The sequence below is a fragment of the Camponotus floridanus genome, unplaced genomic scaffold (genome assembly GCF_003227725.1).
Source record: "Camponotus floridanus strain SB8 unplaced genomic scaffold, Cflo_v7.5 scaffold7, whole genome shotgun sequence".
In the NCBI taxonomy this organism is placed as follows: domain Eukaryota; kingdom Metazoa; phylum Arthropoda; class Insecta; order Hymenoptera; family Formicidae; genus Camponotus; species Camponotus floridanus.
This window is the reverse complement of record NW_020229838.1, coordinates 1,472,188-1,495,437: the sequence shown is the minus strand read 5'-3', so window position 1 is coordinate 1,495,437 and position 23,250 is coordinate 1,472,188. Positions and strand designations below refer to the sequence as shown.

At 33.9% G+C, this 23,250-nt stretch overlaps 1 protein-coding gene and 1 long non-coding RNA gene across 2 annotated transcripts in view; one reads left to right on the top strand and one right to left on the bottom strand.

The window, feature by feature from the left end:
• The window catches only part of LOC112639522, a 166,183-nt gene extending 160,736 nt beyond the window's left edge, over positions 1–5,447 (bottom strand). The window contains exons 1-2 of the long non-coding RNA XR_003123549.1: positions 4,893–5,447; positions 4,033–4,138 (exon numbers count right to left, since the gene is read on the bottom strand). This is a non-coding gene — a long non-coding RNA (uncharacterized LOC112639522). The remainder of the gene's footprint in view (positions 1–4,032; positions 4,139–4,892) is intronic.
• Positions 5,448–9,170: 3,723 nt separating this feature from the next.
• The window catches only part of LOC105251592 (laminin subunit alpha-1), a 142,460-nt gene continuing 128,380 nt past the window's right edge, over positions 9,171–23,250 (top strand). The window contains exon 1 of the mRNA XM_025413615.1: positions 9,171–10,177. Coding sequence (XP_025269400.1) covers positions 9,880–10,177 — 298 coding nt within the window. The 5' untranslated portion in view covers positions 9,171–9,879. The remainder of the gene's footprint in view (positions 10,178–23,250) is intronic.

The following is a 23,250-nucleotide window of genomic DNA, read 5'->3' as shown; positions in this document are numbered from 1 at the left end:
CAAAAAAAATTGAGGGCGTGACAGGAATATAAAAACGCACTGTAAGTAATATATTTCTTGAGATCGCGAAATGATTGACATGAAGAAAGTATGAAGAAATTCTTTAAAGACTTGATAAATAAATCTGGCTATATAAGGATAATTTAAATTGCTAACGTTATTGCTAAATATTTTATTCGCTTTATATACCTGATGTAAATTAAACTTAAACAATAATAAACAAATGGAACAAATGCAAATGGAAAAAATCTCAGCTCCATTTGAGAGAGGTTGTTTTTGGACATAGCATATCGTTCGCTATTCATTATAATAGTCGTGCACGTCATCGTATCTTCATCACCGAGAACATCGACCATCGAGATCATCGTACATGTAATACGATATCATAGTGTTCGTATTTATAACTGGACGTTCCACTTTCGAAGTTGATCGAACGCTAGATTGATCGGGAAATAGTATTCCTTATTTATTAATAAAAGCTCTTACCGTTAAATAATCATCGGAATAATTCTTAATAGTATGTAATTTACTCGGATAAAAATTAATAAAATTGCATATATATTACATATTGAATAATGTGGCTTTTAGAAGATTTATGATATTTTGCATTTAGCTGTAAAGTGTTACATGTTAGATGTTGCTGCTTAAACTTTACCATTTTGCAGTAATATATATTAATATATAATATATATTTTGCAGTAATATATTTTCGTAAAAAATGCTTCAAAGTACGATTATTTTATTAGAGATGCAAGGAAAAAAAAAGATATGGGATCAAAACTTGCGTCCGCGACTTCGAAAGTATGGAGCACGACGTAACAATAAGTAATGGGAAACAATACAATAATTTTTCATACAATTTTTACTTTTTACTACTATGATTACGTATCTGTATAATCTTATTCTTACCGTATACTGTATATTTAACCGCGACACGTATCAAACGATGCATTCTCCGACACGTATTAACAATGTCGCAAAAATTGCAAATCAATTCCACAGGATTCACAGTAAATTTTATATCAACGATAAAATTTATTCCACAAATATGCAAATTCTTAGAAATTTATTTCGCGCAATCACGGATTCACTAAGCAATTTAATAAATCATAGAAACGAGAATCTAAAGATGCGTATATATTCAAACCCCCGAGATATATAGAATCCGGCTATTCAAGGTGAAAAAAGATTCGCATCTTGGAATTGCAAAAAATCAAGAGAATTCAAATATTCATCAAAAATCGAAGAATCGAAAAAAGTTTTCCCATAACGTCGATTTATTTGAAAATTCTCAGCAATGTCCGAAGAAAAGATATGACTTGCACATTGACTATTAAACATTTTTACTTAAATAAAATTAATTGTTCACATGTGAGTCCTGTTGGGCTCCAGTTTTTGCGGCAATCTGTACTCTACACGCGTATATACTACGCTCTATAGTTTGTATCTCTAGCAGTTGCCGAGGATTCTCGATTATAATATTAGCACGAAATAAGTAAGCCCGCGTGTCTGTTGTGCGTATGTTACGTGTGCATCTACGTATGCAATTCAAGAGAATGAGAGAGAGAGAGAGAGAGAGAGAGAGAAAGAGAGAGAGAGAGAGAGAGGGAGGGAGAAAGGGAGAGAACGAGGACTCGCTTGTGTGTTTATCTCAAAAGCGATTCGCAATCGAGTATAATACGAGAGAGAAATATTATTTCCTGATACTATGAAGAGAAACGGCGATAAGCTTTGCGGATTTTACGAGAGTCTCGCGAGATCCCGAGCTACAGATGCGAACAAGAAGAATACCGTCTTCATGGCTAAGGTTCGCCACTCTGTATGGCTTACATGCTTTCAATGTGAACCATTCGTAAGCTAGATTTCGATGCAGAAAAGAGCGTACGATTGAATAAAGGACAATGAAGGAAGACGAATAGTCGCGCTGCGATCACTGCGCGTTCTCAATATTACACATGAGATTGATCACGAAGCAAAACTTGATAAAGTACAAATCTGTAGACAAACGTCGAATTTTCATTTTATTATTTAACATTAATAATATGTCGTTTCTTATTTGTGTGCCGCGCAAAAGAATTTTTATTTGATTAATACTTATTTTAAATTCATTTTTAATTTTCATTTTATGGTAATTTTTACCTTCTCCGCGCATTCATTGATCTCAATCTCTTTCGTGAATCGCGATTAATTTATATGTATCTATCATGCAATACAAATGTGCGAAAAAATTATTTTCCTTATATTTATTTTCTATTTATATTTCTTTTGTAAATCTGGGTGACAGATGAATTCATGAGAGCTTATTGCGCGCAGGATCGTAGCAGATATGCGATATCGCAAAGATTGTCTAACGAACCTTTCATTTGTCGTTGCACGGAGTGAAATCACATATAAAGTACAAGCGCTCTTACACAGATCGCCGTTAATGGAACGAGAAACCGATGAAAAGTGCCGGAAGAGAAGTTAGAGTTGACTGAGCGACGTCTAATAATAAGTATGCGTTACCGTTAACGTTATTTATTCGCCGTATCGATACCTGATCGCGCATATCACGTGACGTGTGTGACGAGAAATGGGGAAAAAGAGGGAAGAGAACTGTCGAAGGACTAGTCTCGCAAAAACCCACGTACATCGTATATACACAGTACCACTTTCGTACGGTTTTTAACGTCCGCCAGATTACGTATTATCGAACGATTTTGCAATTGCGTAAAACGAACGAGTAGTACTCATCCGCAAACTCGACTGTCCGTCCCCCAGCTGGACGGGTCGACATTGCCAACAATTTTTCAACGACTTCGTCCGAGTACTCGAGTGCTTATTCGCGATTTTCCATCTTTCTGCTTCTCCCTACGCTTCGACTTCAAGTCTCGGGATATTTCATTTACCCGGTATTCTTGATTATTTTTTAAATTTATTTTCTATCGAAATATATACATGGTGTATATTTCTAAGCACAAAAAGAATTTATGCAACATTTCATGATGTATGCAGAGAACTCTCTTTTATCATTCGGTAAATTTACAATCTCATAAATAATACGAACATTAAAATATATCTGATGTTTTTTAGAAACTTACTAGCGAGGATTTCTTAAAAAAACATGCTATCACATGGGGAACGCGTGAAACGTGGAAATTCGCGCGAGCACATTAATACATATGTTAACTTGAGCGATGAAGCAATAGATAGACCGCTCGAGAATCGCGCGATCGCGATCGAGACGTATCCTGGCAGGTGGACTCCGATAGCGATAGCGAACTATTGTATAACGATTAGCGATAGCACGAGCGGCCTCGATCATGCACCTTCGATCGATCGCGCGATCGAGCGGTTGAGTGAAATGACAATGAGAGAAAACAACCTCGAGCTGCTTGGTATAAAATAATTCAGCGCTTAAAAAGCCGAAAGAGAGGAACACTAATTATATCTCCGTAAAAATATCCTATAATATATTCAAAACAAAAAAAAAAGATAACCAAAGCATTGTAACCTTCTAGAGGCAAGGAAGAAATAGAGAAGTACCTAATCTTGTATGATTTAGTTCGACCACTGATTTGTCCGTGTGTGTTCGTTATTGAAATATGTTTCTTTAGTAAAAAAAATTTAAAAATTTACACTCTCGTGTATGTTTGTGACTTTCCTCTATATTTAATGTTCCTCATTCCTTCTTGCGACTTTATAAGATAAAAATGAATGGCACAAGTTGCATCACATTTTATTATTTAATTATTGTTATATAAATTTCATATCATATTTATTATTAAATTTTGCATCATGTTGTTCCTCTTATTTAAATATGTTAATTATTTAAATATATTAAATCCAACTCTTACAATATATCTAATATATATTTGAGTTCCTTACTTTGAAAAATTATATAATTTGATTCATAAAATTAAAATATATTGTTACAAAAGAAGAAAAGTTTCAGACTATTTTTCACAACTATTTAATTTGACGAATATGATGCAACGACGCCATTACCAGATAAATAATTAATCGTGCAAGTGCACATGTTTTTTCACTCACCAAATGATGCTCAATCGCTGCTGTTCTGGATCTGCTTGTTGTATCTGCTTTATTATTGTCCTGAATCACTATATTTACTGCAGTGCTGTGGTATCACCAACTGATTCTAGAAATATAATAAATAACAATTATTCATTATTTGAACAACATTTTCATGTATAAAATTAATAAAATAATTTATATATATATATATATATATATATATATATAAATATATAAAATTAATTAAATAATTTATTTTTAATCTTCCAATTAATCTCATTCCTATTTTTTTACTTAAAACGTATAAAAAAAATTCAAATAAAAGAAAATATTTAGTGAAAGAAAATTAAAAACAAAACAAAAACAAAAATATATAATATATGATATATATTTATATATGATATATATTTTATTTATCATATAAAAAATATTTTTTATTGATATTAAATATTGTTTCATAAATCTTGTCAAATAGATGTCAAAATATCCTCGGGATTATAAGATCGATTTTTATCTCGATTATAAAATTGATTTTTCGAACGAACAAATCTCAAAACTTTATCCGTGTCGAAAATCAAGATAATTGACTTCATAGAAAATCTCGCTCGCTCCCGGTCAAACTAGCATCAGCAAGATTTATGGGACAATTCTTAGAAGTAATCGAATCCCTGCTCCGATTAAGATGACGGCGTACATCTCGAATATAATGAACGGATATCAGTTCGTTGTGTACGTACTCGTGCGTGAACGCACTAATTTTTTTTATTTATAAATCGTGTAAACGAAAAAAGATATTTATACACGTTTTTAAGCATGTTTAAAGGCGTAATTATGTCAAATTCATATAATTAATTCATGTAATGGATTGATATACTCACCGAGCTGTTTCTGCTGCCGATTCATCCTCAAGGATAATAACACACACTTGATAACGATGAATAACGAAAATTTAAATCGACATTCCCGACATTTTAATCTGTCGCGACGCAACAGGTACGCGGTATCGCACTTTACGAAGGAACGCGATCGTTTTCACACATCACACCGTAATTAACACCATCATGTCACATTCGACACTTTCGACACTTTCGAAATCGAAGATTCCATCGGAAAGAATGCGAGAAGCACGTCTCGGAGATGTTTAAAATAGACGCGATGCGAATATGAATAGCCGAGTGACTACGAAGGTTGTGATAAAGGATGTATGAATTGACGACGCAAACGCGAGGAATGTCGTGAATGAAAATCACGTCGGAGTTTCGTACCTTCGTCGAGAGCCAATTAATATCGTAGGACGATTGCTGGACACTTTACCGCACGACCGATTTCACAAATGACGAAAAGCGCGAAGTACGTCGTACTCGACGCGAAAATAAATATGGCGGCCCGAAGAGAGCCGAAAAGTTACGAGGCGAGCCGAGCAAGCGGCGCTACGTGAGTGACGTAGCAGGGAGAGGACGCTTGAATGTTATGACGCGAGAAATAAAAACGCAGAAAGAAATAAGAAAATCGTTTACCTCGAAATTTTGTTTTCTCCGAAAATCAACTGATATCGTACGATTACTGCCTGCTATTTTATTCTCGAGATTTTATCACACGATGAAATATTTGTATCCTTCACGCGTTTAATTCTTCGCGAATACTCAACAAATACACGTACGCGATTATTTTTACGTATCGTATTGCAATTAACACATTATTACAACCGTTTGATTTTACGTTCAACACTCCTGTGATCGTATTTGTGTACGATTCGACTACGAAAAATGCGAGAAATACGGAAAACTTGACGGTCGGACACGGCACGAAAATAAATATGGTGGCCCGAAGAGAGCCGAAAAGTTACGAGACGAGCTGAGCAAGCGGCGCTACGTGAATGACGTAGCAGAGAGAGGACGCTTGAATGTTATGACGTTTCGCGAGAAATAAAAACGCAGAAAGAAATAAGAAAATCGATATCGTTTACCTCGAAATTTTGTTTTCTCCGAAAATCAATTGATATCGTACGATTACTGCCTACTATTTTATTCTCGAGATTTTATCGCACGATGAAATATTTGTATCCTTCACGCGTTTAATTCTTCGCGAATACTCAACAAATACATGTACGCGATTATTTTTACGTATCGTATTGCAATTAACACATTATTACGACCGTTTGATTTCACGTTCAACACTCCTGTGATCGTATTTCTGTACGATTCGACTACGAAAAATGCGAGAAATACGGAAAACTTGACGGTCGGACTCGGCACGAAAATAAATATGGCGACCCGAAGAGAGCCGAAAAGTTACGAGGCGAGCCGAGCAAGCGGCGCTACGTGAGTGACGTAGCAGGGAGAGGACGCTTGAATATTATAAGTTATAACATATGACGTTTCGCGAGAAATAAAAACGCAGAAAGAAATAAGAAAATCGATATCGTTTACCTCGAAATTTTGTTTTCTTCGAAAATCAATTGATATCGTACGATTACTGCCTACTATTTTATTCTCGAGATTTTATCGCACGATGAAATATTTGTATCCTTCACGCGTTTAATTCTTCGCGAATACTCAACAAATACACGTACGCGATTATTTTTACGTATCGTATTGCAATTAACACATTATTACGACCGTTTGATTTCACGTTCAACACTCCTGTGATCGTATTTCTGTACGATTCGACTACGAAAAATGCGAGAAATACGGAAAACTTGACGGTCGGACTCGGCACGAAAATAAATATGGCGACCCGAAGAGAGCCGAAAAGTTACGAGGCGAGCCGAGCAAGCGGCGCTACGTGAGTGACGTAGCAGGGAGAGGACGCTTGAATATTATAAGTTATAACATATAACGTTTCGCGAGAAATAAAAACGCAGAAAGAAATAAGAAAATCGATATCGTTTACCTCGAAATTTTGTTTTCTTCGAAAATCAATTGATATCGTACGATTACTGCCTACTATTTTATTCTCGAGATTTTATCGCACGATGAAATATTTGTATCCTTCACGCGTTTAATTCTTCGCGAATACTCAACAAATACACGTATGCGATTATTTTTACGTATCGTATTGCAATTAACACATTATTACGACCGTTTGATTTCACGTTCAACACTCCTGTGATCGTATTTCTGTACGATTCGACTACGAAAAATGCGAGAAATACGGAAAACTTCACGGTCGGACTCGGCACGAAAATAAATATGGCGACCCGAAGAGAGCCGAAAAGTTACGAGGCGAGCCGAGCAAGCGGCGCTACGTGAGTGACGTAGCAGGGAGAGAACGCTTGGATTTTATGATGTTATGATTTGGGAATACAAGAGATGAAAACAAAGTCGATATTGTTCGCGTTGAAACTTTATACTCTTTCCGAAAATCACTTAATTCCTTATAATAATTGGCCAATACTTTATTCCCAATATTTTATCGTGCGACTAATATTTGTAGCATGCACACGCACATTTTTTTTCATCATATAACAAGTATACGACACGAACGCGGTTATTTTTACATGTCATACTATGTTAATACATTGTTATGATCGGTTGATTTCATATTCGACGCTTCAATGATCGTATTTGTATTTATGATTCGATTATAAAAAGTAAAAAGCACGGAAAACTTTGACGGACTCTTCGTAAAAATAAATAAGGTAAACCAGGAGTGAGAATCGAAGAGAAATGAGGCGAGTGAAAACACGTAACATAGAATATATAAATTACTTATAAAGATAACGAAATATAACAATTACTATTATTATTAATATTTCTCTTTCCAAACAGGAACATGTACATATTTGTACATATGTGTATATACGTACGTTCATGAGAAAAAGATAACATCTTAAATAATACTATTCTTTTCATGCAGATATTTTCCACGACGACTACATTTATATGTCATCTTTCATTGGATTTAATAACATTTAAAAAACTAGACGCATAAATTACAGTTATTCTTCTGAAGAATGGATTAACTGTGATTGGTCAATCTTAATATTTCGGATTTTATTAAACCCAATTAAGAATGATACTTAAGGATGATGTAATCAGTGAAGATAATAGAAGCAGTCTATATATTCTATGTCTATGGCCGAAGATTACGTGATTATGAGCAGAGAAAAAGACAAAATGATACTATTAATATCGTAATTAATTCGTGCGCATCTAGAATCATATATATTATAGAGTTTATCAAAATTGTACCTGTTATAATTTAGCACTTGTAAAATATTTACAAGTGCTAAATTATAACAGGTACAATTTTGATAAACTCTATAATATATATGATTCTAGATAGTTATAAATATAGGGATATCTAAATATAACGTGACCTTTAATATGTTTCTTTTTAATGTATGGCAACATCGTGTGTTGAAAGATTTCTATAAATTACATATTTCGTTAAATTAAAATTGAATAGAAAAATATCATAAATCATAGTAAATATATTGTTTAATCAACTCAAAACTCAGTTTCAAAAGTTTGTATTTATATCATGATTTGACATATAATATAAACATAATATAATGTATTATAATTATAATTAAATTGTATTATAATTATAATTAAATATTACGTAAATATTTGAAGTTTATGATAACCATATTTAATTACCATATTTAATGACCATTAAGTGATAATAATATTTAAGAAAATCCATATATATATTATATATCATAAACAAATTTTCAAAATAGAATGTAGAAAATAAACGAGGAATACAAGATTAAATAAATTATTAAATCTTATAAATACAACAGATTAGATTAAACAAAATATAAAGAATATTCTTTAAGATACTATAAAAGATTAACAGTTTTAAAAAGGGTAATTTCATAATCCTAGAAAGTCAACAGTAAAATAACAAACACATGGAACGCTCGAAATCTTTGAGAAAAAAAAGAATGATAATGATATAATTTACCATCTGAATCTAATCTGTACGAAAAGCTTTCTCTGAAAAGAAGATCCCGGTGCGCGCAGAAATTGTTTTAGGCTTATTCTTGGAAAAGCAGCGCCGAGAAAGTTTTGTCGCGCGTAGTATAGTGTTTTTATCTACCTACGTACCTACACAACATCGCGCGCTAGGCAAAGAAAGGGGTGGGGGAAATGCTTCGGTGGTGACTTTGGCGCTTCTTTCGCTCAGTTCAGTTCGCTCGCGACGCTCGTGCCGTTCGTGTCGCAGCGTTGCTCGGTGTGATTCTCTCCCTCTTGCGTGCGAATTCGACGCCTTATATCGACAATTTCACTTTATTATAAGCGCGAAACTTCAGAGTGCCAAACCGCGAAGTGCAGTGTTTCTCGTCGTATACGCGGAAAAAGCAAGTGATAAACGCACGTGCGTCGATGAAAAAAATCCCTCGTCTCGTGAAAAGAGCAACAAGTGAACACGTGGAAAATTCGCGCCACTTGAATCTCGCGCGAATTCGCGGAAGGTCAGACGATCTGATTTGGAACGCACTACAAGTTCGGCGCCAAGTTCACGCGATTGGGGAAAACGAGACGACGCTTCACGTCGCGAGATCTTCGCCGGTACATTTCGCGGAGAAATAAGTGCGCGTTGATAATCGTTGCCGCTCGTCGGAATCGTACAAAGGGCTCGCGCGTTGCTCGGTGAAAGTGCTGTGAGATACGTGACATCGCTCCCCGAAGATATATGATATATGATATTAATGGCGGCGGGATGAGTGCGACGGTCGTTTCGAGAATTTTGACGCAAGAGAGGAGAAGCGCGACGTGTCGATTCGCCACGTGAGAGACACGAATCGTCCTGCTCGAGATTATCGTGTTGAGTGCATGTTCAATTTTCGTGTTACGCGTTTTATATATATCGCAAAACGATCGACATGACGCTCGACGCGACGCGTTTCCGTGAATGACGGAGAGAAGAGAGGCGATAGCGCGCGCGCGAAGTGAAGTTCGGAGTGATTTTGCTGCCCTTCGCTCATTGAGGAATTCGCGGGACTATGTGAGTGTTCTTGTTAATGATCGCCTTTATTCGGATCGTATCGAGGAACTGCGGGAATTCTCGTGGACCATGACCACTGCCATGAAGAAGGGCCTCGTGCGTAACGTGACGTTATGGCGCCTTCTCGCTGTCGCTTTTTCGATGGTCCTGTGCAATGTGAACGTCGTTCAAGCAGCGCACGGATTTCGGCACAACTTCAAACAAGGTAAGTCTCTACCTGCTTTCTATTATGTGCGATTCGGAGTCTTTAAATCAATCCCTATTGTTCAGGGATTCCATTGAATAAGGATCTAAAAGTTTGCATATCGATTACAGATTCTTATAAATTTTTGTAGAATCCAATTTTTCTAATTAATTTATTTACGAATTTAAATTTTATTTGAAAATTATGTCTCTCTATAGTTTATATAAATATATAACTTTATTATTATTTTATAAATTACATTGTATGATTTATTTTTACCATGTTTCAAAAAAAGATTTTTTTTTCGGAAATAATTTAAAGACTCTTGATCCAATGTAAAAATTCGAAATTTAAATTCTGGAGCTACAATATTTTATAAAATATATTATAATTAAATTATTATTTATTTTGTTTATTTATTTATTATTTATTTATTATATACTTTTATAATGTTTGATATCATTTTAAAATTATTGTATATCCCAGCTCCATAATTAAAATTACATTTATATTTTTATTAAAATAGGAATATATTATATTTCAATACTTGTTCTAAACATGATAATGTCTCTTAAAATTTAATCATATTTGTATAATATCGTAATATATTATCGTGTATATATATATATATATATATATATATATATATATATACATACATATATACGAAGTATTAAAATATAATATATTATGATATTATATAAATATGATTAAATTTTAAGAGACTTGACACAATAGAAGTACATTGATATATTGCCTTGTGATTTGCAATATAGTATATTCCACTTAATTTTTTATCTATGTAAAAAATCAAGTGGAATATGCTATATATTGCAAATCACAAGACAATATCTCAATGTACTTCTATGTGTCAAGTGTTTTGAATTTGACACACTTTGCGAGAGATCTTTTTTCTTATTCAGATTATATGATATCTTCGTCGACATTGATGTTACGATGCTTGAATTTGTGTAACATAGAAACCTTACACGCGTAAATTATCACTTTTTATCCGTGTTGAATATTATGTAAATGAATCGAAAGAAAGTTTTCTAAACTCTTACAATTTAAATTTTTTACTGGAGATATAATTATCAAGGGCTTGATCCTACTTTACATAGTGCCATGTGTCATCGATACATATCGTTTTACGTCACTCGAAATTCTTTGTAAAGAAATATCTTTGTAAAGAAATATCTTTGTAAAGATATCATTCGAGATTCGAAACTTTCAGCCATGAAAAAAAGCATCAGAGCATCTCCAACATAATTTGTGATAATTTAAATATACAAGTAATTATCTTTCCAATGTCGACGAGGTTTAAATAATTATAATTATACTTTGTTATAACCGAAACAAATTAATGTCCACGGAACATTTTTTTGCGAGAATGACAGAGAATTTAATTATCGATATTAATGCGACATTATCTCGCATTCTTGATATATACACTTATATATAATACCCTTTACGATTTTTACGTGATGCTTACACTTCGATGATATTTTTCGACGAGATTAATTCTCGCGCGACGCGATGTGTTTTTCGCGATTTTACGGCCGAGTCTCGTTTCCGTAAATCTCAGCTGATTTCCGACGCGACGCGAAAATGAAAAAGCGCGTGTGTGGTCTTTTAAAATATTGCCGAAAATTCCGACAGATCCCGCGTGACCTCGTAAAACGCGCGTCTGCTGCGAGAATATTAAATGTCAGGACATTCCGCAGCTTCCTTCTCCCCTCCTCGAAAGATGGGGTGACTCTTTGCTTTATATTTAGCGGCGGCCGCGTTGAATCCGACGCACATAGGACGCGTCGCGAGTGTAAACGCAACCCTTTTACTCGTTACTCTCGAGAGCGATCAAAGGCATTCTCCCGGGGATATCGATTCTTTCATACGACGATATCGCGTGGAACGCATGTTCACAAACGATGAGCAACAGAAATATTGAGGGACAGGAGAAATGTGCGGAGAAATAGTGAGAGAGAAGGGGGAGGAGGGAAAATGCGAAGAGTATATTTTGAACGTTTCCGGTTGGTATAATTTAATGTAATTTATTAGCGCACTTTCTCGCACGTGGAGAATTTATTTGTAGACGTATATAAATAAAAATGTGATAAAATATATATCACTGAAGGAATTTATTTAAGTTTTTAATAGCGTCAATTAATTGAAGATTTTTAAAGCCGTAACGACGATTTTTTTAAGTATAATTTTTACTTACTTTTAATATTAATTAATTTAATATAACAATAATTTTTTCTAATTTTTACAAGAATTTGGAATTGTTTCAAAACTCTCGCATTAATGAATAAGGTATTTTACGATTATAATATAAATTATAATTTAAATATAAATTAGATGAAAAATGATACAACGATCAAAATTTTCCTTAAGATCGAAAAATTATGCGATTAATGTGACCTTCCATAATATCATTTTACAATTTGCTATTAAGATTTTGACATGTCTCTTAAAATAAACAGGAAAAGCTTTCACGTGTTTCCAGGAACATGAATTATATTTAACTTCTCGCTGTCATTTTGATCGTATCATTAACCCGAAGATTTAAAAGGGATATATCTGAGGATCCTAGACACTAACAATGTATCATGTTGTTCTAAATTCGAGTTGAGTTCTAATGATATTCCCTCGAAATATGTCCAATGGTTCATTTACGAGGTAATTAACAGCCAGTTAACTGTCATAGGTCGGCCACCGAGAATAATAAACTTTACTGGATGCTCGCATCCTTTATATCGTTTACACTTTCTCTCTCTCTCTTTCTCTCTCTCTCTCTCGAATTTTTTTCTTTTCTTCTCTTTTCAATTTTCTCTTTTCAAAGGGCAAAATTGCGCGAAAAACGCATTTTTAATGACGATTTTTAAAGCGATCGCTTTGCTGCCGATAAATAAAAATAACGGGCGATAATTAGCGTTTGCCGTTGGCTGCCTCTCCGATATAAGATGGATCGATCGATCGAGTTATGTAGTCGAGCGGGCGAGCCGCCTCCGATCGGATCTTCGAGATATTGAGATCGAGCGGCGCGTTCGCACCAGCCCGCTTCCTGTTTCTGCAATCCGGTCGATCGACTCGTACGCCGAGCGGCAAAAGCGAAATTCCATTCCGGAATATTACGAAATGCTATTCCTCTGCCCTACCATATATGTAGCGTACAATGTATTGCATAATGCTTAGGCTATCGCGTTGCATCTCACGCTCGTTGCATATTTACACTCGTCTCTCGGGGTTGCGGTTGTTTTATGAAAGTGGCCATTTCTGTCTTATTCAAATATTCGTTTCTGTAGGTAGAAAATGAAATTTGAGGCGTACGAAAGATATCTGGCAGAAAAAATACAGAGAGAATTTTCCTACGTTACGGAAGATTATAAGTTATAAGAGAGAGATCGCTGTAACTTTTAATATTCTATTTCTTATCATCTTACAGAAGCTGTAATAAAATCGGAAATTCTAGTATCGATAAGGTTAAATTATGTATAACACAACGTGCAATTTAGTAAATTGTTAAGCTAAAGACCCGCGTAAACTCATTTCATCACAATGAATGGTTGTGCAGAATTCTAGTTACATATATTTATATAACTAACAATAGGTAATACCTGTCATAAAGACGTAATTTTTACCGTGAAAATTAATGCTCGCTATATCATGTCATGGATCTCGTTTCCTGTTTGTGCGTAACGATTAAACGACCTAAAGCAATATTGCATACGCAATCGTTACGAAATGCAGTTCTATGCATCGCATTAATATCAAACTTTGCTCGCGTGTTTGGGTCATTCAGAATATTCTATAAAACGTTATAGCTTTATTTTAAACACATAAAGCGTTTATATCCTACAAACTTTCATAGTTTTACAACTTTTTTGAAATATCTCTGGGACAAAATTTTTATACATTTTACACAAAATTTTAAATCTTTTTTATGCTTACAAACATCGGAAATGGTATTTTTTGTGCAACTTATCAATTTTTTACGTTATTTTATAAAATTATTCTCTGATTAATGACCTTGTTTGGCGATGTCAAAATAGACGATGATCCAAAAATGATGCAGTTATTTTACGAGCGATTTTCGGGTTAATGTCATGCGAGAGGGACGATAATGAAGCGACTAGCTGAATCGAATGAAGATAAAGGGATAAAGATCACCGATTGCGGTACTCGAGTTGCTGCCGAGGCGATGGGAGGCGGTAAACGGACTTTATCTAAACGGCGAAGATTCGCTCGAGGGAGGATCATTAATTTAATTAGTTTCGGAGAAAGGGCGGGTTTAATCGTTCGCTCCGATGGATCGACGTGAATGCTCGTTGTTCGCGAGACCCGAAGAGGCGGGTGTTTCTGCTTTAACAGCCGCTACGATCGACGTTTATCTCAAAGAGCATTTGACGGAGAAATTTAAAGGGCAACTGATGATGCGACAGCATCCTGTCTCTTGATTCATCTCTCCGAGAGTGTCGGTATATTTTTTTTATACGGAAAACAATTTTCTTTATTCAATTCAAATATAATTAATTTTTCGTGTCGAAATATATGAAACACATTAATTAATTAAATAAATGTCTTAATTTCTTAAACAATTAATCAAAACATTAATCAAATAACACCTTAACTATAAGTGATTAAATATGTAATATATTAATTAAATGTATAATTAATTATTATAATAATCAAATAATTAATATAATTATATAAATTTATTAATTAAAATATTACAAGTTACCGATTAATATACAATATATATATATTTTTTTCATTTAATAGAATCTATTAATACTTTGACCAAAAATATTGATTTTTGTTTCGTTTTGTATCGATTTCGAAAATCGGTTCGCAACAGCAAATGTCAATCACTTTGATATCGAAATACGGCGGTAACAACATAAACAATTCGCGGTCGACGTTACGTAGCGCACCTGGCGCTTTTCGGAGCCGACGCGAGGTCTGAAATCACGCAGCGTGCCGCTCTCGAAATAATCTCATTCTCGTTCCGCGCGCGGTTCTCCTTTTGTTCCTGTTTAAATGCCAGATTGGACGGGGCATGCAAAGTAACATTGCCGACGTATACGTGCTCAGAGTATTGGGCTTCTGTGAAACCACGTGGACGCGCGCAGATTGGGTTTTAGAAGCCCGAAGAATGCAGGTTTCTCAACGTGACAAGAGCGATTCCCTTGAACTATAATTCGTGAGACTATCAACATCCATCGCTATTAATTGCTAGATATTAATTGCTATTTTTCTCGATAAAGAAGAATTTCTCTATTTTAAAAGTTCTCGAGATCAGACGCGTTTCAATCTATTTTGAATTCATATTTGGATTAAGTTTGAAGTACGGTTATTTTCTTGTTTACAAAGGAAAATACACAAAATTTGAAAGTAAAAAATGAAAATATACACAAAGAAAAAATTATTCTATATAGATTAAAGAAATTAATATATTAATGATTAATTAAATGACCGATTGAAACCAATTTGATCTAAATAATGTCATCTTCTTTTACAAGAATCTTGTTTTGGATATGAATCATATATTACCTGGAATATTAAGACACTTCCGGCTTCGCGTTGGACATGTTTGTTCGAGAAAGATATCAATTATCGACACAATTTTTAATTGGTGCAAACAAAATTAATACAAACGTGTCCGTTGACAATCCTCTTTCGATCGGATCGCTCGATCGATCGAACGGCGATCATTTTTGTTTCAAGACAACGAGGTTCATTCATTATTATTTCTTTATGTATTGGTGTTTTAATACCTTCACAACAAAATTATATCGCGAATTAATAAAAAGATACTGTTAATGGCACGATCATCGATTTTCAGAATTGAGTAAACCAAGTCTTTATTGGAAGCTTCATACATATATATTAATATAATAATTCTATAAAAACATTCTAAAACATAGAGTTTAATATTTCAATTTGATGCAGCGTCGTATCAATAATCTAAAAGACATAAAAAGAACTTTCAATTATTTATTTGATTAAATGAAATTTGTGATTTAATCTCAGTTTGTAATAAATCAAAGCTTGTAAAAATTTGTTTAAAAACTGAAGCAAAATAGGTAGCAATGATGTTTGTATAATAACAGCAAATTTGCAATTAAAAGCCCATCATCACTATTGAATTAAGTTGTCAGCTTAATAAATAAATCATGAATAGCCGGTATATTTTTGCGGTCAAAATTATAGAGCGGAAATCGTGCGATTATTACTAGTACAACGTGATCGTAAAATGAATGGACGTCCGCGTTGATATAGTATGACTTGAAATACACAGTAATGTACAGTAATGTATCTAAGGAAGCCGCTAACTCATGAAAGACGCCGTTCTATTTCTAACTTTGCATTCAACGAGTCGATTATTTAGTCATAATATTTATACAAAAAATAAATGCTTAATGCATATATGCAGTAAAAAAAAAAGATTATTTTTACATTATGACATTAATTTATTTTAATAACTTTTAAAATTTGATAGCAATATATAAAATTTTTTATCAATAATTCTGTGAATATTATTTTAATTATATTAATAAATTGTAGCATGAGAGATAATTTAACACGTAATATTAACTTTAGTTTAATGTAATATTTAATGATACATATTATCTTTAATTTCGAAATATTTAATCGGAGAATGAATGATAGATATAGGCATCGTGTACTCAACAGGTCTCGAGAATATCGACATTTCCACCTACGTCAATTGCGTTCATGTATCCACGGTTGTATTTCAATCAAGTTTTACGACGTGCATTACGTCGCTTAATCAAATTGCGGAGGCGACGTAGTCATGAATAAACGTGATTAATGAAAAACATTAAAAGCGGCGAACTAGAAAGAAAGAGAGGAAACACTAGGGTAGTTTGTGTTCGCGTCACTGAATGAATGATTAAGTAACACAATACGTCATAAGACAAAGCGCTTATATATATGAATGAACATTAATGTTCACGTCGACGTGAATGAATATAAAAGTTTCCTTGGTACGAAGAGCTTACGATGCATTCTTCTCTCCCTTTTTCTTTCTCGTCCTTTGGAAACAAAGGGAAGATGAAGCTGTCATCATTCGTGATACGCTTTTCCATTCATAGACATATAATGTAACTCAAACAGCTGTTTGTTTTGCCTTTCATATGATTCGGCTCTCGTTTAATTTCCGCGTTAAAAGCGTTGTGGAATATTTTGTGCAAAATAAAAATTGTTTATCGCTCTAATCTTTGTTTATAAATCATTCGATATACATGAATTATATATATATATATATATATATATATATATATCAGTTTTATGAAAATTTAATGGAACTATTGTATATAGGGTGTCCCAGACCACTCGTACACCCCTTTTAAAATGAAAATAAATGGCTTTTATCAAAAATCGCAAACAATTTTTAAGTAAATCAGGTACGCTCTATCAAATGGTGATATTTTCAACTTTTGATTCCGACCAAAAATATGCCATCCGGAACTTTTGTATCAAACGTTTTTTCTGAAAGTGTCTCTGTCGATCTTAACATTTGAAATTCATTATTTCATCGCGGTTACTTCAAGATTAATTTTAAAATTGACACTTTCAGAACAAACGTTTGAAAAGTTACAAAAGTTTCTTATTTTTTCACGTACAATTGGAATCTGTAATAAAAAGTACATGTTCTTCTAAAAAAATTCAACTTCCGATCCGGATGGCGTATTTTTGGTCGGAATCAAAGTTAAGAAAATATCAAGAAAATATCACCTTACATTTGATAGAGCGTACCGGATTTACTTAAAAATTGTTCGCGATTTTTGATAAAAGCCATTTATTTTCATTTTAAAAGGGGTGTACGGGTGGTCTGGGACATCCTGTATATATATTTTAATACATATTTTATATTTTATATATAGAATGTTAAATTGCTAGATTTCTCGATTGATAAAATTTCAATAAGATTTGTTTATTTCAACAAAATTTCAAAACTCTTCACCATCATTTTAAATCACCAACATACATATAGAATACACATGCAGATGGAAGATAAAAATAGTTGATTTAATCGGTGAACACACTTACAAGAAAGATGTAAATAAGAACCTCTTACTGATACAACACGAAGCAAAAAGATGTAAAATTGTACATATCGAGTCCAGTCGATGTTTGCATGCTCGTATCCTCACAGTTCGGATAATACATGGCGTTTTCCACCTCCAGGCGAGTTTATGAATCGTGTAATCCCTTTTTATGGCGGCCAGGGTACTATCTTATTTTTTTTCCTGATCCACAACCAGTCGCTTAATGGATTTCATCTCGAGAACGAATCGATTTGGAAGCTCGAGGATTGATCTCGATTTTGTTGACATTTATATTATGCCCCGTATCGTTTAACGGGAAGAGCGTGATCTTTGTTTATGTGAATAACCATAATATCTTCATCTCCATCGTTTCTACCACATGAATTTTTAATCAGAATTTTTATACTCCACTCAGGATATAACTTGAGAGTTTTTACTACCCAAGATTACCCCGTACAAGAAATTTACCTGATTTAAGCAATGAATTTTTTAATTTTTAGTTTTGTCAACTTTGATTCGCAAAAGATAGAAGAGAAAAATAATTACAATATTTATTAATATTAATTAATTAATTATATATTAATTATTAATATTTATTAATAATTATATATTTATCGTATTTATTAAATTAATATAAACAATAATGAAAATATTTCAGAAAAGATATTTGAGTGAGATATGTTAAATTTAAAGAGACGGTTTTAAAGAGACTCTTGAGTTAAATTTGCGGACTTGAGATATTCAGAAATTCATAACTAGAAGTATCTTAAAGCCGGAATAGTAATAGGCATGATTCATGGCGGTGGGACTTGACAGCTTCGTCCGGTGCCTCCGATTGCAATGTCGCATTAAACTGGCAAAATCCGGGTCCGGTAAAGAGAGGCTATTTATACCGCGATTCACGACACAGTACCGTATTCTTATTTACTTCCAAACGCTATCTTATCTAACTCCGGTAGCATCTTTGAAGATCTCTAAAAAAGATCAAAGCGACAATCTCTCTCCTCAAAAATATATCATATATTTATTATTTAATATTTAATGTCTAAAAAATTAATTCAATTCATATGCTATATTATTTTGCCACAAAACGTATGAAAATACTTGATACTTTGAACGCGTCATGATAAAAATCTCAATAATTTATTTCGATATAAAAAAGGACGTAAAAGAAATATCTTGTATCAAAGATTTTACATGATAACATCTGTAAATTTTGCACACCAATATCTGTTTCTGAAGCTCTTGGCGTGTCAGTCATAGAAAGATATGTTGCAATGATTATTCGAGATCCTTTTATTCATTCCAAACGGGAAGTGAAAGGTAGCGCGAGAAAAGGGATGGCGGGATTCTTGCGTGTAAAACCTGCGTGTTGGATTCGTTTCTCGTAAATAGTCGGCAGGAAGTCTTGCCAGATGCCGCGGATGCTGCGAACTTCCTCGAGCATCCGGAACTCCTTGACGCTCAAATTATTCCACAACACAACCAACGATTTTCAAATTAATCGAGGCATATTCGGTCGAAAGGACTTCATAATTTGTCGCTCGTTATTTTTTTAAATCGCGGAATTTCAGAGCAGACGACTCACGCAATTTTGCCGAACAACGATAGCCGAATGATGATGTGAAATGGGTTATTCGCTCGTATCCCTCGTAAAACGGCAGCCGAGCTTTAACCGATTACAAATCGTCCCGAGGAAACGCGGTGAACGCATCGACGAGGCGTCGATAGCGATCGACAAGATGCAGATAACTGGGCGAGTAATCGTTCGAGAATCGCCGTAAAAGGATACCACGCGAATCGCTCGGAATATAAATTTAGCATTAACGATAATAGTCGGTCTTTTTTTTAATAAGAATATTAATTTAAGAGGAAAAAAGATATCTCATTTCTTGTTCCCGGCAAAGAAATGGAGTACCAATTTTTCACACGACTCGAAATTTGTTTTTAAGGAATGTTGCTTGGAAAATTTTTATTTATTTTCATTTATCTTCATTTATTATAAGAATTATAGTGTTCGTTATTTAAAATTTTTTTTATGAAAATTATTCCCGATTATTCGTCGACGGTCTTTATCCTTTTTCACGCATCGATGAATTTCTCGATGATCCGTTTTCGGTATCAAAACGAGCATTGAATCGAGAACGAACACGCGAAATTCCGCCGGGGTTCACGTGCGAGGATGCGTAAAATCGATAATCCGAGATGCCAAATTGGACGTTAGGACGATAATGATCGTCGAATTACAGGAAAACGACTGGCGATCGGCGTCCCGTTCCTCCCGTAGCTTTCGCTACGAAAGCTTCCTTGCGTCTGCAACGCGCTCGAGTCCACCCTTGTGTATGTACGTGTGCGTTGAGGTATTCGGTATTTCACACGCCTTGAGCGTTCCGTGCGTATAAATGTTAACTTCCGCGTGCGGCGTGTAATCGTTTCTCCCGAATTCTCGACGCGTGATGATCACAAAGCGCGCCCGGCAAAGAACATAATTGCACGTCGTTCTTTACGCGGAGATGTACGACTTTTGCTCCGTGTATTTTATACTCATATTGAATACTTAAGTAGATGTTAAAACATTTACCGAGCGATCACGTACTTCTAAGCTTCTAAGCTGGAATTATGTTTCGAGCGATGTCGTGATGTAACGCGAATGAATTGCCTGTAATTATTAGGAGAGAGAAAAAAATATTCGCTTCTTCATTTTTTTCCCTATTATTGGAGTTGAGAAATTGAAGATGTAATATGAAAAACTAGGATAATTTTCTTGTTTTTCTTACTGATATTATTGATAGCTTTTTTAAATCTTTGATATTGAAATTAATTCCTCTAATTTATATATATTTTTTTCTCTTAATAAAATTATAAATATTTTCTCACATTTTTATTTATTCCAACTTCTCGATTATTTTAAATTCTTCAAGAATTTAAAACAATCAATTGACTGAAAAATTAAAAATATATGCTCAATAAATAATTTCTTATATTATTATTGAATAATAAATTTGCAAATATTAATTAAAAATGATTCTAATTAATTAATAACATTTAAATTTCAGAGAAATTATATATATTCTCAAAAATATATTTATCTTAACTAGTTTTTTAACGTAAAAAATACATTTATAATTTCGACTTAAAAAATGATTTTAATAATATAAAAATCTAAAAGATTTTTTTGATATTTCAAGAAATGAATATAACGTTTTCTGCATAAAACAATTGACATTTTGCTATTTTCGCGACCGGAAAGAGTTCACAAAGAAACGCGACCTATCAGCGATCGTAAAGTCAAATGTGGTCAACAAAGTATTGTCGCGAAGCACCTTTTCGCGTGACTCGCTCGCTCGTTTGTTCGTTCGCACGATCCTCGAATGAGGAGTCGACGGCAGAGGAATAAAAATGTCCATTCGGTGCGCGTTTCGATCTCTCGTCTCTCGGTCGTTCAACCTGCTCCTCGGTTTCGCCTCGTCGCGGCTTCACGACCGCCCACTCGTCCGAAAATTGCACCTTTCAAATCGAGGAGGCGCCTACTCGCTCGCTCGCGCTCGCCTTTATCACCCTGTTTTTTTTCGCTGCCTCGGGGCGCCACTAAGAACCGGAAACACGCCGTCGAAAGATAGCTATAATAAGAGCTTGCTTGCACAATATCTGGGAGAACATTGCGGTGGATCTAAAGTATCGTGCGTGACCTGATGTTTGGCCATAATTTTATTCTCCACGAAACCTCGTTCATGAATGTGGAGCAAAAGGATTTAAAAATCTAAAATTTTTTTAGGAAAAAAATTGTAAAACACACTTCAAATAATCAGACAGATTTTCAAAATAAATTCTTTTTAGGTAAATTTTTTTTTCGTCTATTGCGTGATATAAAGATGCTACTGAGATACAAAATGCTTGATTAATTTAGACTCTTACTAGAAATCTTGAATCCACGTGTAATTAATTTAATTTCCGAAACATACAAATTGGTTTAACTGAAACGATGTCGGCATCGTTTTTCACTGTCTCAGAGGAATCTCGGGAGGATTTCGCGCGAATGCATTCTTGCGTACTGCGATTAATCCGGTACTCTCTTATTAGCGCCACCACGTGCACTCGTTTCATCCCGCTTCGTTGCTTGGAAGTCGCTTTTTGCCGATTCGCCAGATGTACTTACGTGAAAGTCTGCGTTAAGTGTGATAGTAGCTGTTCTAAGGCTAAGGCCAAGGTTTAAGGCAAAATCTCTGGACACAGATAAAGTCCACATTTTTTTTCCTTTTTTTGTATTCGTCCCTTGTGTTGATGACTGTACAATCAGAGGCTTATCTTCTATTTTAATTTCTTTTTTTGGCTTCGCGGATCGAAAAAACATTCCTCTTTTGTAAAGCATTGAAAAATTAAAATACATTGAATATTTATTTTTATAAAAGTGCGAGAATAAGAATATAGGAAGAATATATACAAAAAAATTGGACAAAAATCTAGAACACCATAAAATAAATTTGTCTTTTTAATTCGCTTATTTTTATCTTTTAATAAGATTATCGATGATGGCCAATTATTATGTAGTGCTGAATTCTTGCTAATTCGACATGTTAAACAAGCAGTAATTTATATCATTTAATATATTTGCGTATAAATAAAACGATCGAAATGCAGGATAGAATATTTTAAACGATTGTGACAAGAAAATGTTCGTCATATGTATATAAGATGCATTTTGAATTAGTTAATATTCTACTTATTCAATACATATTTTGTAAAGCTTGTTTAATGATTCGTAACTCATAATATCTCATTGATAAATGGAGTTACAGGTCGTATTTCCTTCATAATAGGTGATATTTCGGATAAAATTTATCCGATTTTTTAACTCATAAATCTGTTTGTTCCATTAACCACTATATTGGATACAAAATATATATATCATCTTTGTGCGATAAATAATATTTCAAAAATAAATTTCTTAACTATTCGAACATAACATTTTCTTCAGCTCTGATATGATCAGGTTTCTGAGATAAGAATACAATAAAATAT